The 17,082-nt window shown below is 39.7% G+C and overlaps 1 protein-coding gene across 2 annotated transcripts in view; it reads left to right on the plus strand.

The window, feature by feature from the left end:
* The first annotated feature begins 1,886 nt into the window (after positions 1–1,886).
* myo10l1 (myosin X, like 1) overlaps positions 1,887–17,082 on the plus strand; it is a 40,246-nt gene continuing 25,050 nt past the window's right edge. For both annotated transcript variants that reach the window (XM_055038361.1, XM_055038362.1), the window contains exons 1-2: positions 1,887–2,292; positions 13,669–13,767. In XM_055038361.1, the coding sequence (XP_054894336.1) occupies positions 2,272–2,292; positions 13,669–13,767 (120 nt within the window). In that variant the 5' untranslated portion in view covers positions 1,887–2,271. The remainder of the gene's footprint in view (positions 2,293–13,668; positions 13,768–17,082) is intronic.

Consider the following 17,082-nt stretch of genomic DNA (forward strand, 5'->3'; position numbering starts at 1 on the left):
CAGTGAAAGACAAGGAGGTTCACAGAAGGCGAGAAACTGGAAGAGAAGGAGGCCAATAAAACGAGGTGGGATTTATGGACCCTGCGGTCATAAAACCGATTGCCCGTGGCGTCGTGAGTGATGCTTTTAAGCACATGCAACACACGATGTCTGCTCACATACTCACTCAGACCTGATTGACATACATGTACACAATGTTTTGTGGTCAGTTTGGCCATATTTGAGTCCACGAATGTGTGCAAAGGAGCAAAACTCACAATCATGAACACAAGCATCTGACCTCTAAAGTTGTCTGACATGTCACCTCATGCTCAGTCCACATCCCCAGCCAGCTTAATGCATTCAGTGTTAGCTTGAGCAGAGGAGGAGAAATCATGAAAGGTCTGATGAAAATCACTGAGTGGCAGTGAGATATAGTTAAAAAAAAATCCAGAGTTTCTGATGTCGGTTCAGTTTAAACCATTCCTGCTTCTGTGTGTGTGTATTGGAGGAGGCTTCTGCAGGACTGGAGACTTTTCGCTGTGTAATCACAATGCTGTGAGTTATAATTGATGTACCTCACATTTTCTGATGTAGGCAGGGCTTCTCAGAATGTCAAAAAAAAAAAAAAAACACAAATAATAAAGAAATTGTGATAGAGTCTTTTATTAGAAATTTTAGGCATTGCTGTTGAGCATCCGACAAACTTTTGTGCTTTTTTTCAGTCATTTTACATTAACTTAACTTGGACATGTCTACTCTGTTGTGTGAGAGGGAGGATTTTTTTTTATTCAACAATTGTCTTCTTGTTTAGAATAGCTTTTCTCCATATGGTGTGTGAAAGTCCAGGGAAGTGTGCTACTACTCAAAGCTAAACAAAACAAAAAAAAAACAGAAAAAGACAGAATACCTTATAGACTCAGAGGCAAAAAAAATACATAATTTGACAAAAGTCCTGTGGGCTGAACTAAAATTTCAATATTTGTCTAAAATGTTTCCTTAAGGTGTAAGTACTAAAAGAACACTCACATCAACTATAAAGTACAAAAGGTGGCAGCATCAATTGTGGGAAGATCTGTGGATGTAGTGAAACAGCAGACATCTTGTCAGAACCTCATGCGGAAACATCAAATCAAAATATCAGCCTGGAACTTAAAGGATGGGTTTAAGTTGCAGAAAATCTGGATAAACTACCAAAATACAACATGTTTCTCATTGTTCTGATATTTAGCAAATATAAATAATTTCTTAATTCGTTTCAGAAAAAAAGCTCTGCATTTTTATAAAGTCATAAATATTTAGACTACAAATTTAGTCAAAACACGTATTAAGGGATCCAAAAGTTTTTTTTTTGGCAAAGCTCTGTATCTCCACTTTTTGATTCCACCTTACATATCCATCCAGATCTAACCAGTCTGTCTGGTTAGATCTGGTTTCAGTCAGCCAGTTTAAACTTTCTTCAATATTTCCCCACCAAAGAACCAATTTGTTAGTGACAGATGCTGGTCAACTCACAGTGGCAGGAAGTTTATTGAAACAGCAACAAGCATTTTAATATGATTTTTATCTTTTAAACTGGTTTTGACACAGTTGTTCAAACTGCAAAACATTTAGGTTTGTAGTGTGAAGCTGCCACCATGAAGCTGCTTTCTCTGTATTGGTGGAGGCTGAGTCTGCACCGCCCCGCCGGTGTGTGCGGTGCATAGTTTCAAGCTCATCCGTGGACTGGTCCTGTCTCACATCCAGGCGCGCATCCTCACACACGTACACGCATCCACACACTCAACCACCTACAAACGCACACATTCTGGGTCATTTAAAAGAGGCAGATCTGAAGAAAGGCGCTTGCTTCCAGCGCTCCCTCAGACTGATCCCCGGTGTGGACATTTTTTTTAAAATTGTATTTTATTTTGAATTTACCTTCATCACAGCCTCCTTGGATTTGCCTCAAGCGTCTCTCTTTGCGCACAGCGCCCTGGCAGTACACATCTATGACCAATCGAGACATATTCTGACTGGTGTATGGGAAACAGAAACACGGAGCCATCGCCACCTCTCTCCCCCCCACTCCCCATCTTGACACACACACACACACACACACACACACACACACACACACACACACACACACACACACACACACACACACACACACACACACACACACACACACACACACACTCACGCACACACGTGCGCCTTCCCATTGGTGAGATTTGCGCACCCGACAGCGGAGCCGGTGTGTGCGCTCAGCCGGGCCGGGCGCGCGTCGTCTGGGAGGAGTAGGACGGGATGGAGTCGTTTTTCACAGAGGTGAGCCTTACAGAATCCGTGTCATTGCGTCGGGAGATAAACATTAACGCGCGAAGACGAATGCATGAAGCACGCGTTCGCGTCGATGCTGGTTTAAAGGGCTGCTGAGAGATGCGTTGCGTGGTGCCTCTCCCCCCACCCCCTTCGCTTTGCATTCTGATTCACGTCATGTTGAAGAAGAAGGAAAAACAGAACTACGTCCAGTTGTAGATCTTCACACGTGTTGTTAATAAAGCGCCTGATTCATTTTGTTATCACTGCAGAGCACCAAGGCCTGGCAGTCGGTGGAGTCGGGGCAAATGAAGCGCAGGAAAATTGGCCAAAAAGGAGGGCTGGCTCTGGCTCTTGCATCCATAAAGCTTTCGGATTAAAGCCGATCTGTGAAGGAAAGGCAGAGAGCGGCGGTGATTAGCAACAGTCGTCTCAGAATATACAGAAGAGAGAAGCTTTGACTGGGCCGTAAATGGGATGGTAGGGGGATCCATGGGTGGGTATGGGTTGGTTCAGCAGGACGGAGGAGGGGGATGGATTCTTAGTGGAGATGGAATGTACCAATTGATATCCTTGAACAATAGGCCCAGTTATCTAATGAAAAGTTTTCAAATGAATTAAAATGAATAAATCCAGCTTTGTTTAAGTTATCATTGTTCACTTGGGTGAAACATGCCAAGTGTTGCTACCTTTGTTATTTCACTCGTTATCACCCACTCATGAAAAGCAGTCTTACTCATTGGCAGTATCTGTCCTCTCCAAGCTACTTATCCCCATCCCCACCCCAGCCACTCCATCCCATTTTAAGTTAATCTGATATGGGTTTAAAAGCTTGTGACTTTGGCAGTGATGTCATGAAATCTCTGAGTATGTGCGGCTGGTGGTGCAGATGAACTCCGCATTTTCCCAGCCACAAACCTCAGTGTTTTTTTTTCCATTGGGATTTTGTTGGACAGATCAACACAAACTAGTGCAAAATTATCACATGAAAGAGATTTGTGGTATTAAGTACTGGATACTTAATGTCACGAAGAGGCAAAAAGAAAACCACAGTGAAAAAAAAATGCCAAAATTAATCCAAGTGTGCCACAAGTTATGTAAGGGCAGAAAGCAAACATGTGGCAGACAACGCTTTGGTTTGGCAATTTTCAGACTATGACCAATGTAGGCTCACATGGTGTCAGCATTATGCTGTGGAGATGCCCTTCTGCATCTGGGACAAGAAAGCAGATCGAAGTTGTTATCGTTAAGGTTTTGTAAGTGTCCGAGCTGTCACCTCTCTGCATGCAGGTCCCTTCTCTGAAAACGCTAAACGGTAAAATATGGCTGACCATCAAAGGCCTTTCGGTTGCCATACGGCCACAGCACAATGCATTTCTTCTGTAATATATATTGATCCTAGCATTGATTTGCAGACCACCACACAATCAGCTCTGCAGCCCCAACATCACATGCTGAAAGCTTCTGTGAGATCTGAAAATGGACATACTCATTGAGTTATGATGGAGCCCTGCATGCGCTGCATATTTGATACCCACCAGCCTGATTTCATGCAGCAGGACTGAGCACCGAGTGAAGTAGTCCGTTCTGACTCCACTTAGTTTGACTCCTCCGATTATTCCCTCTCTTCGCTCCACCGTCTAATACCTTTGCAGGACTCCATTTGTGGCTCTATTCCCTAAAACCAAAGAGGATGAACAGCTGAGCTCGGCCCCCTGTTGTTCTCAACCAGGCAGAAAATGTGATGGGTGGCCCGCCAGTCAAGCATGAAATGTCAGGTGGCATTAAACTACTGTATTATCACCATTTTTTTCAAACTGGGTTGGCCTGGAGTGCAATATGGCAGATTTAAAACAATGTGCACTGCAAACTAAAAATGAGACGAAGATTCCATTTGGAGAAAACTCTGAGCATAATTATAAAACTAAGTAGATAGAACTAAGAGTTTGCTAGCGTTTACATATTTAGAAACTTCAGAAAGGTGTCATCTGAACCTTTTAGGATTTTATAATTTATGAAGGAGTTTTCAAAGTCTTTCTTCAGTGTGGGACTATTAAATTCAGTGAGCAAACCACTGCTTTTTGCTCCCTCCAACGAGTAAATGTGGAGGAAATCATCTAAGATTGCTAAGACTAAAATGCTGTGAAACATGTAAGCCAGTCTCTCTGTTTGCAGCACCAACAGGGTGGAGGGCACATGCGGGACTCACTCGGATGCCGACTCAGTCTCGTGTGGCATCCTACATTTGCTGCACATGAAATCAACAGAAAACCTGTTCAGAGCTGTAAAAATATATATATTTTTTAAATCTTGTCATTGCTGCTTTTTAATGCCACTGCATATGTGTCAAAAGTGGTTAAGTCTCCAACTCGGGCACTTTAAAACAAATAAAAAGTCTATAATATGAGGGTAGATTTGTTTAAATATTCTTTATAAGTTGGAGAAAGCTGATTGGTGGAAAAATATCACATCTAATCCATCCGTAATAAGTTACTAAAATTCTACGCAGAGGCCAAGCAGGAGGAAGGGAGGTGAGGACAAAACATGTATTATATGCTGTATGTAAAATAGTGTGGAGAAAGTGCTTGACGACGATAACTTGCAGAAGATGATACTGAGCATCACAATAGGGGGGAAGGTAGAGGATTTAAATTACCTTAAACATGGCCCGGTTGTTGGTGCCAGACTGGCTGGTCTAAGCATTTCAAAAACTGCTGATCTACCGGGTTTTTTTCTCTCACTATTACGTCTCTGGTTTAGAGAGAATGTCAGAAAAAGAGGAGTACATCCAGTGAGCAGCAGTTGTGAGGATGGAAGTGTGCTGTTGATGTCAAAGGTCAGAGGAAAATTTGTTTGAAACGATAAACAGGCAATGGCAGCTAATTGTTACAATCAAAGCATCTGGAATACCATTTCTGAATGGACGAGATGTCTAACCTTTTAAACAGATGAACTACAGCAGCAGGAGACCCCACTAGGTGTCAGCCCTGTTTAGTAACCACAGACTGGAAAACTGTGGCGTAATTTGATTAATTCAGCTGCAATGTTCAGAATGTAAAGAGAGAATTTGTTTGCATATTTTGCTTAAATGCCACAGCCTATTAGATGATTAGAGGTGTCCAGTTTACCAATCATTTTATTGTTACTCCCAACAAGAACGCTTAATGTTGCAAAGCTCAAACATCTCAAACTGGTTTCCTGTACGTGTTGAGCTCACTGTTCTCCAGTTACCAGATCTCTCTCTATTCAGTAAAGCACCTTTAAGATCACAGAAAAAGGGACATTTACATCATGCTGACCATTCTGCAGTACTTGTTTGATATTATCAAAAACTAAGGCTCTGACGACATCTAAAAGACGCTAGCAAAGTTTACCTAAGAAAGTGGCTGGTGTTTATATTCTTTTATGGCTTTTGGTTAAGGTAAAATAAATGTAAGGTAAGCTTTTATTTAAACTTAAGGTTTTAACTAAACCTTTCCAACGAAGAAGCTTCAGTTAATCTGGAAATATTCCTGAGTCTATGTGCAGATGGCAGGTGTGTATTGCACAGTAAACAGATGGGCTTTCAAGAGGGGCCCTCTGTTTGACTAACATAGACAATATTTAGTCTCTGGGGCTCTTTTGGCATTAGCAGAAGTGCCAGATACCAACATGCACAAACGTACGTATTAAGCATCCCTCTGTCCTTTATGTTGTGAAACAAAACATAATGTCTTCATATACAAAGGTATATAAATCCACTAAAGTTATTACTTTGTGGAGAAACATATATGTGTTTTATAACCATATAAAACACGCTCAAATCTGACATAGTCTGAAATCTGACTTTTTAGACAAGCTTGCTATTTGTGTGTTTTTTTTAAAATTATTTCTCTAAATGGTGTTACAAAGGGGGAATTAAGGAGAGTCTGTTTTGATGCAGGTTGAATATAATGATCTTTGATGTAAAGTGTGCAGCTTCTGCAGGAATCTGGTTCAGTAGAGGGAGGGAAACCGTCACTGGAGATGTGTGACCTATATTCAGCAGCTCTGAACACATTTGTTCTGCTCAGGAGCTCCATCAGCTTTGCTTCTCTCCCTCTCCTCGTCTCCTTGCGGCCACTCACTCGGCGCTTCTTCATCTCACCCAACCAACCGGCTCGATTCGTCTCCCTCCACCTTCTGGTGGCTCTCGTCTCTGTCTTCATTTTTTAAAAATGTCCTTCTCATTCTACACTGTTGTTTTGCGGTTTCTTTTAGAGCAACTGGAATCCTAGTTCTAATATTAATTAGGGTATTTAGTCATTGAAATAACAGAAACAAACATTCCCCAAAATCGTCTTATCTTAAAATTACTGAACATTTGGCAAATAAAAAAAACAAAATTTGACATTTCTTACAATAACATTGCATTAAATACTATAATATTTTCTAGGGCCCTAAAAAAATATTTTATTCTTACAGATCTCTTTAGCTGTTGTTTTTTGTTGCACTAGTTTAAATATCAAAGGTAACCTGCATAAATATAAAAAGTGTTTTTTAAGTGATATTTTAAGGGAACAAAATAAAGTTGCTACCTTTGCTAAATCATCCATTAACTGTGATTAATCACAGGTTTTTCTGTTTACTTTAATTTAACTCGCCACACGCAGGTTTGATTATTTCCAGATCTGTAGAAACAAGCAGTTATATAAATTAAACCATTAAAATCGTACATCCACAGTTGCATCACTGGCCACTTGACCTCACAACAACAAGAAAAATGTTTAAGTCACAAACACAACTGTTTAAGTTGAATAATGCTTGATGACAAGCTGATGATTTCTATCTTGTGATATAAATTTCCGTTTGTTGTTCTTGAAGAACTTGATCATGCTGGCTGCAGATGATGCAGTAGGTCACGGGGTTACAAACCAGAGCTGTCATCTTCTCATTTCTCAGCATGATAGTGGCTGGATGGCATTCAGTTACTGGCTTGCATACGGATGTAATCCTCTGCTGGCTTCTAAGTACTCTTAATTTAGCCTTTTTAGTTGGTTAATAATGCGGATGCAGAGATCACAGGTTACTGCAAATCCTGAAATAACAGATTTTGTGGACTTTATTTGGGACAGCAACTTGTTGTTTTGTGAGAAAGTGACAGAGAGAATCTTTGTGTAATTATACTTCATGTCATAGATGCCTTCATGAAAGATAACAAAAGTCGATTCTGCGCCACACAGATGTGTTACATCTCATACCTTCAGGTTGGCAGTAGAAGTTAGCTGGTGATTGAAACTGAATATCAAAAAGTGAAGATTGTCCCTACAGCACTTTAAATTTTCACATCATGTGGTTTAAAGTAATTTAATAAGGTGTCGTTTTCTCACGAGTGGCAGAATTTTTCTTTGGCTGAATTTAGCATAGCAATGCAATGCTGCCCCTCCCCCACGTTGTGCTGCACCCTGCTGGTTACCTGGCTGAAAGATTTTTAAAAAGCTACAGTTTCAAAACCGCTATTTGAGTTGTGTAAAGTCCTTTTAATGAGACCAAGTGATAAAATGCCTGGAGATTTCTGTATATTACTCTCAACTCTAGAGTAATCTATTCTTACCCCTCCTCTACATATTGCTGCCCACTGCCAGTCAGTTGACTGACATGAGGCTTCAACATTTTTCCCTTCTTAAAAGTAAAAAAAAAAAAAAAAAAAGATAAAATCACCCGTCTGGAAATATTTCCAGGAAAACACAGTCACAGCATTTAAACTAAAGGTTGAAATAATTTAAATTAGGATATTACAGTTTAAAACTCTCATTGGTCAGCTGATGGCAACATATTTGGCTACCTGAGCAGACAATTCAGTGAATTCTTATTTGAAAATCACCCATTTTGATGATCCATACCTAAAAGAGACATTTTACATAATGAATACAGGACATTATGCAATTTACATTTTGCATAATGAATACATATCGTCTGTGTTTAAACACCAACTCCCAGGATCCATAAAGGACCTGAGGAAATACTCTGTTTCCATGGCGTCCTGTTTCCACACTGCTTCTGTGGAGTTTTGTTGCCAGGATGTTGGTGGGGGTGTGTGTCTGTATTTTAATCAAAATGATAGAGAACTTGATAATTATCCTTCGCAGGGATTTAGTGTTAATACAAATATGCCGTATGAAGAGTTGCATGTTCTCATACACAGGATGCTGCTTTCATTGCATGAATTCTGGTTATTGATTCAACATTGTCTCTGTTTATGTCTAAAATTAACCAACCATCCGCATGAACAAAGAAAACGCTGGATGTAGTTTCATAGCTTTAAACTGAGCCAGTGGTTAATTATGTTCCCACTCCAGCCCAAAATAAAGCACATCTCAGTGACCATGCAAACATCTTCTCTTCAGTTTGCAAATTAATATTTTCGTTCTTTATGCAGAGCCACGGTATCATGTCGGAAGATCAATTTGTTTTAAAGTTCTAAGCAGCATTAAACGGCGTTCCGGCTCAGGGCTGTGGTGTGACCAAAGGCCTCCAGAACCACCAAATCAATGCTTCTAACTTCAGACTCACTTGTATTTGTAGCCATTAGTTGACTCTTTTCAGGCTTGAACAGGACATTTAGTTTCAATTACGGTACTTAAATGTTATGAAGTAGAAAAAAAGTTACGTCTGAGTCCTGTTTGGTGGCAAAAGATTGGCAGGGACCACTCTCCAAAATGGCAGACTTCCAGTAAGGTTTGGTTATGAATTGTACTAGAGTTGGAGCTGTGCTGAAATCACACTTTTTCCTGAAAGAAAAAAATGCATGCAGTATTTTTACACAGTCACCAAGTGGAAATTTACAGAGTTGTCAAAATGGAACATGCTATGAAATTAGGGAGGCACGAAATTGGATTTTTGGCCAATATCGGATATGCCGATATATTAAAACTCATTTGGCCGATAACTGATACCAATACCGATATTTTTTTTTCCTATACTTGCTTACTGAAACTTTACTGCTTTCTCTTCTGCATTTTCCTTGTCAATTTATCCTGCTGCCAAGTACAAATGCTAAAAAGAGGCTGCAAATGATGTAACATTTTAAACTTGCATTATGTTTAATGTCAAGTTTATTTGTGGCATCTGCTCTCAGTCATAAAATGACAACAATTTTGCAAATCTTCACAAATAAAACTCACCAGTTGGTCACAAGCAACAAGTAAAAAGCACATCAGTTGTGCATTAATACTAAATAGTTTCTTATGATATTGGGCTGCAGGCATCATTGTCACTTTTTTGTCATATAAAAACAATTCCTTCTATATCGATTAATTATTTTTGATAGATTGGCTGACGTCCAGTATTAAATTTTACAGCTAATATCGGGTGATACTACTATCATGCCGATAATATGATATCAGTAAAACTATTAGGCTACATGAAGCAAAAAAAAAAGAGGAGCTAGGGTCAACATGATTACACCATCCACAGATCTCTTAGCCGCTATTGCTGAATATAAGGATAAGCAACTTGTAATTCAAATGTCAAAGTTCACAAAGTAAACAATCTACTCACTTTTATTTTTTGCCCCAGGAAGCAAAGCCCAAAATAAATCGAATAATGCCCTAGATTAAAACCTCATGAAATATGTTGGGATAAATTATTTAGATTTTGCTATATTGTCTCTGCAATTTCTTTCTGTGTCAGATGTGACCTATACACAGCCAGGTGATCACCACCCAGCCACACGCATAAACAGATGTTGCTCTATCTTCCAGCTGCTGTAATCTTCTTAAAGCCTCGCTGTTCTGATTACATTATCACCTTTAATGGAATATGGGTGACACAGTTTAGGTCTCTGACACAGGAGGGGCTGCGCTGGCAGGAAGGATCAGTAAAGAGAATCGCTTTAATGCCCATCATCAAATATGAATGTCCTTTATTTTAGCCACTGTGCTTTATAAAGTATCTTCTCTGAAACTGAAACAGGGCTGGGATTCACAAACAATAGGATAGATGATTTATTTTATTTTCGTACCAGGGTATTTTTGTGCTCTGGAAATTTATACACCCAGTCTACTAATGATGCACATTAAATTTCAGTCATTTGAGTATTTCTGCAGATGCCAAACTAAAATCTTATTGTCTTACAGTCTCTGTAACCAAGAGACTGTAAGACAAGAAGTGAAAAGAGCATTTTTTATTACTTGAAAAATGCTCTTTCAATAAAGTTTGACTGATTGAGTCGCTCCATTTCTGTGCTATTAGTTGCTAACTGGTCAGTCGCCTCTTTCATATTTTATTCATTTGAGTCATTTCTAACTTTCCGCAGAAATCCTTATTCAGAGATTACCAACCACTGAGACCGCTCCTTTCTCCTCTATATGTCTGCTTTCCATTCTTAGTGCATGCTGTTGTATGTTTTGCTGAGGATTCATCTGTATTTAGAAGGAAGACAGTGGGAAGCATTTGAGAGTCTCTGGTCCTTCATCAAGGAACGTCTCCGGTTCAATGCCTCCATCAAAAAGCAGTGGCATCGATGTAATTACTTGAGCAGAAACAAGGCATTTATCACACAGCTGTTGAAGCTTATAGGATGAAGGCTGGCTTTTGTGTTTTTGTGGGTAATGAAGGATTATTAGCTGAGCAGGGCTTCATTAGTTCTATGTTTATTCTTGGCATAAGCACTGCGTTGAGTTAGTATTCTCCACACTGGCTTTAATTATTGTAGAAGTATAGCCTGGCTTCCAACCAACAGGTTTGCAACATAGCTTGCAGCATCAGACTCATTGGATGTCATCACTTTAGCAGGATGTTTACCACTCGGTCAGTTCTTGTCAGTTGGAGGTCAGGGCTCGTCTTTGAGACAACTCAGTCTGGGTAAGCTTTTAGGAAATGAGGAAATGCTTGGTGGACAAAGCTGAATATGTGATTTGTCTTTGACATAATGGAGAAAGAAGGAGAAGACAAGATGAACACATTCGAGTGCAAAGGAAAAAGAAAGGGTCTCTTGAGATGCACGGCCATTCCTGCCTGTCTGAGTGTGTAATACAGGGGGAGGGGTTGAGGACATCAAGAGGAGGAGAAGAGGAGGATGATGCTGAGTGGGTGGGTGGAGGTTGTAATGCTGGCAGGTCGTTTATAACCTTCTGTCTTTGCTCAGATGTGCTTTAACAAGAGACACACATTGATCTGGAAAGAGGAGCCGGATAAAACGACTCCAGAAGCCAGTGTACGCATTAAATGATCAACTATTAGTCAAATCTGGAATTTCTACGATGCCGGTGTATTTATGTCTTTGCTGTCACTGTATTTAAAGACTAAAATATGCAACAACAAAAAAACACACACACAAAAAAAGTCTTTGGCTATATTTTCAGTTCAAATGGAAAGTTTGCAAAGTATACAGAGATTAGAGCCAGTGGAGATCATCAGGTCACTGTAACAGGCCAGTGTGCTGGAATCTGACAGATCAGAAGGAATTAATAAGGCAACAGGCCGATAAAATGCAATGAGAAGCTAAGAGGATCTAGATGAGCGAACAAAGGGTGGGCGTATTTATATTTATACAGAGAGATGCTGAAGAGAAAACAACAGAGAGAGGAGAGGAAACAGGAGTGAAGACTACAAAAATGGGTTCAACAAGAGGAGTTTATGCTTCGCCAAAACCAAGCCTCCAAATAGACTCAGCCTCCCTTAATCCCGTCATCTCTTACTCTAATTGTTTGCGCACATGTTTAGTAAACTACACCAGACTGTATGTGCACAATAATGAATGGATTCCATGTGCTTCTTTAACATCAGAGCTTATGGAAGCCTGGGTCGAGGTGGGAAGATGAGAAAAACGCCCAGCGAATAGAAAGAAAAAGTAAAGTCAAAATGAATGAAAGAAAAGCTTCCAGGCTTTTCTGGGACCATCTGTCCATGAAACAGCTCACTTCCACTATTCTGCTGTCCATTTGCTTCAGAAGCACACATCTGATTTCCTCTGAGGAAATGTTAAATGTCCTTAAAATGTCACCAAGTAACTTGACATTTTCATTCTTTCTCATTTATTTATTTATTTTTTTACATATTTACATGTTACATCTGCAAATTTTAGTGGGATTTGAGAGACAAACAATGTACAACTTAGTTTGGAAGTAGAAGATAAATACATATACAATACATCGTTTTTTAGCACCTATTTAAATAAAGGAAAAATATTAAAGACGTAGCATTAGTTTTCGTCCACAAAACGTTTTGCAGTGGGTCCAAAAATTACATTTATGTTTCAACAAATAACTGGGATCCATGAATAAAACTCCTTTTAGCAGATTCTTCCATCACTGGTAGCATTCTTGTAGAAACAGTCGCCCCATTGTGTGGAGTACATGGAAGACAATTAACTATGATGGGAATAAAACTAAAATAAATATTTTTAATGCAAAGATAAAACCCAACAATTGAAGGCCATGATTACTTTGCCATAGACAAAGATCAAAATTAATCTGTGAAAATGTGATTGGCTTTCTTTTTTTTTTTTTTTTTTGTCAAGACAATAAATTTATAAGGACATTGATCTTCAAACAAATCAATCACAAAATCGTGATCAATTATGCAAGTATTTCTAAAAATCTATATGTGATTTTCTTAAATAGAGATAAATATAAGATGAAACCTTCTAGCAATCATAAAATTGAAGATAATTTGTGATTGTGCAACCAGTGATCAGTGTGAATTCATGAATGAACACCTGAACTTCTGTCTGTGTACCTACAAACTCAAACAAGTTGTCATTATTTGTCGTGCAAAACGTCTTGTTTTGCCCCAAAAAATCTGAATTTAAAACCATCTGACATAATTTGTGACACGTGATTGAGCAGCATAAAACATTCAGTGGCTTTGAAGCGCCCTAAACTGCATGAGGTCTGTTAGTTTGCACGGCTCTGGTCGCTTCGTTGAGTTTTGCTGCCTATTTTCTGCTCTCCAAATGGTTACCTCCTCTTTAGGTCAGAGGTCAGTGATTTTCTGAAACAGCATTATCTTTTTCTATGAAAGGTCAGAGAAGGTCACACTTCATATAAGAATATCTGACTTAGATGCAAACACCACCTCGTTTTAAACACTGTTGCTTGGCCAGATGTTAGTCTGTATTTGTCTATTTTGCACATCTGTCTCCCTCAGCATGTGGACAGAGTCGTATGTCTCACTGGGCTCCGTCAGTCAACAATTCATTTCCATTTTCCATTTACTTCAGAGCCTCTTTTCTTGAACACATCAGTTCCCTTTTCACTAAAACTTACCCCAGGCTTTAATTTCACTCGCTGGCTGCTTTCCAGTTGAGTTCTGTTGTCAGCAGAGAGTCCTGTACTTCACTTAAGCAGGAAATCTTTGCCTGGACTCTCTTTGTGTTTGCTCCAGTGCTTAACCTCGGTATTTGTGTGTTTTTTTGCGATCCAGGGGGCCCGAGTTTGGGTCAGGGAGAAGGAGCAGCTGCTCCCAGCCACTGTCAACTCCTGTGGAGATGGAACCCTGGTGGTCACAACGGACTATGGAGAGGTAAGGAGTACGTGGAGAGCAGCAGCGGCTGCACCTTTGCTCGCGGAATATTTAATGTGATGGTGAAACTGCTGTGTCGTTTCATCCCGTCTTCGCTGATCAATACAAACCGCTGGCCTTAATGCGGCACGTTTCTGCCCCAGTTCTCTGCTCCTCCTCTTCATCCTCATACATATTCAGGATTCATCTCTGGCACACATTCAGCCTTCAGAGGAGAGCTGAGACTGATAAAATAATCATTCTAGAAGGAACCGGCAGTTTATTAAGATGATAGTGCAAAGAAACTCATTTACTTCTTTGATTTATTTCAGTAAGTAAAAAGTAATTAGAAAACCTAGAATGAGCCTATAGGGCAACACCATCGTAGCAATAATTCACATTGAAATGTGTACTTAAATACGGCAGGACATAAATCCTTAAACATAAACACAAATACAAACCAAAACACAAACACCTGTACATCATGACAAAAAGATAAAGTTATTTTAAAGTTTCAAAATAACTTTAACAGAGGCACTAAAATATCTGCCTCTGTATGAAGACTTCCCAAATCAATATATTCTACATTAGCTTATAAAATATATCTACATTAAGCGTTAAAATCAACGTTTGGAGACGTATTTTGTCAGAATGCCCATTGGCAGCATTTAAAGAACACATGTCTTTGAAGTACTGAAACTCTCTTTTATTAATGTGCAATTAATTCATTTTTTTGTGGCCTTTCAAACAACCCTAACAGGCCGAACGTTTTGATGTTTCTGCTTTGATTATACGGTACGGCGGTGCAACCAGGAGGGCGAGGCGTTTCCCAAAATAGCGGTTATGGGAACAAGCGTTCTCCTTGCAGTGGATTATCTGCTGCCAACCCAACCCCCATCCAGCTCTGCTTACATCCTCGTGTTCCCGCTCTCTGCCAGCGGCTGGTGTTTAAATGTTGCCTCTGCAGGTGAATATTTGATAGCGAGTCAGCAGGATTGGGGGCTATGCCCTGGTACAACGGGATCTCACCTATGCGGTCTGTGACTCCAGATCCATCCCCGCTGTTTTTAGCTTCTCCCACTTGGTTGGGAATGCACAATTGACCCCATAGACCACAGAGGCATGTGACCCCTGCAAGCATCCTGCTGCTAAAGAGCATAAAGCAGCTTAATCTTTAACAGCATTTATAGCTTCAGGTGTTTGCGTTATATTTAATTCAGTTCGCCCCAATATGCTCTCTCTGTTTTAGAAATTGCAGCCGCAAAACTTAGAAGCACACACAAGATTAAAACCCGCCACACAAAGACGTGCAGGCTGCTGAAAAAACGTGTACAAGAAATTACGAATGGACGTCGTTTCTTGTTGAATTATGGGAAAACAGTGTAAATTTCAAATCAGATCTGATCAAATCTAATCAGAGGGAATGCTAATTTCTCTTCTTCAGAGCAGGGGTCTTTAGCCCATCAGCCAGGGCTATTAGTAACTTTTTCCAAAATCTACAAGGAAATGGGCAATAATTTTTAGTTTTGGAAACTCTTTTGAAAGAACATCTGAGATGTTACACAGCTGGATATTACCTATTCACATGCCACTGTTACCTCAGGACATTTAAAAGGTCTCTGACCTCAATGCCAACAACATGCATGCATTCTAATATTTACAGAAATTAAGAAAAGAATTGGGATAATGAGGGTGAATTGAAATATATACTATGATTGTAATACAGTATCACAATTATTCTGATATTGTGCAGCTCTGTTTGATAGACTTAATATTGTTGAAACAAAGCTTTTTAGATTGTAAAGGGATGCTGACGCTTGTTTTAAAGTGAAGCTGGACTTCGTCACCAAACTCTTTTCTAAGTAAATTCAGAAACTCTCAACTCTCATCTCATCTTGTTTTCCTTTAAAATGAAGTTTCTCTGTCATCACCTGGAGCTCATTAACATAAGGAAGAGCGGGGAAGAAATTTTACAAGTGACTCAAGAACGAAAGGACTCAAAGCAAACATATTTTTAATTTTTCCTTTCTGTTTTACAAGGATATATCTTGCAGAGTTATGAAGATGGATCTGATCAGATTAGTTGAATGAATATGTGATAAAACTAGGTCAGCAAAAAACACCAAAACTTGAAAATCAGATGACGTTAGTATTAAAGCTTTAGAGATAATGGAAAAAAGTAATTAAAATAAAAATATTTTTTTTTCCTGGTTCAGAATTATTTTAAACTCAGTTGGAAGTGTTTCTTCCCAACTTTTTGTTAAAAATCACACTTACTGCTTTTTCTATCGAACAGCCTGTCGATAAGGTTGATATGGTTACTGTTGGGAACAACATATTCACCTCATCACAGCTTATTCTGTGCATCTGCATTTCCATGACATGTATGTAGAAACACAGGTTGCAGCTGCGACGAGTTACGATTTGAGTGACCCGGATTTCAACGGAGACGACAAAAAAACTCTGCAGGGACGCATTAGCTCATGTTCACAGGCACAACTTCCACACTGCAGACAAAATACACCCTAAAATACACCGAGCGAAAACTATGCATGACTTTTATTCTGCATATGTAAAAATTAACAGTCTTATCTACTGACCCATTTTCTTCTCCAAAGACTCACAGCTTTTGACCCTGAGGGGATTTAGGTTATACACAGTTGCTGTGCTTCAAATGATGAGATGAATAAACGCTTCTAAATTTCAGCTTCGCAGTCTGTACCTCAAACAGATACGAAACTCTGCAAAGCAGGGAGATTTTAATCACCTTGAATTGTTGACACTTATTGCAAAACAACTTTCTTTGCCTTCGCTTCAGGGCTTCCTGGACTTGATAAAGACTTGGTAACGTGTCGGCCAATTTCTTCTGAAAACAGAATTAAAAACAACAGCAGTTTTAGTTTTTAGATGGAAACATTCAGCCACTGCTTGCATCTAAAACTGTTCAAAAAGATTTGAATAAAATTAAAGTGAGTTCTCCGCTCCTAACCAGAGAGGTGGAAGTCCGCACGATCAGGACCAAGGTCAGGGATGAGACCTGCCCCTGCGTACAGTGCCGTGTGATACTGAATCCCTCCTCTGCCGAGCAGAATATAGGTCACTGTGCCCACAGCACTCATCTCCCAGCCTTTCCATTTTTATCTCTCAGGCCCGCGCTCTCTCACTCTTGCTGCAGCTAATATGCGAAGTCAAATGAAGAGGCTTGTCTCCCTTGGCTCTGCTCCTGAATCATGCAAAGCAGCATTAAACATCAGAGATCCTTATGGCGAAAGTGCACACACGGAAAGTGCGTGAGTGTTTCCACAGATCAGGTTAAGAACGAAGTAATTTTGCAGA

The sequence above is a fragment of the Poeciliopsis prolifica genome, unplaced genomic scaffold, assembly GCF_027474105.1.
Source record: "Poeciliopsis prolifica strain line A6 unplaced genomic scaffold, Auburn_PproV2 SCAFFOLD013, whole genome shotgun sequence".
NCBI lineage: Eukaryota > Metazoa > Chordata > Actinopteri > Cyprinodontiformes > Poeciliidae > Poeciliopsis > Poeciliopsis prolifica.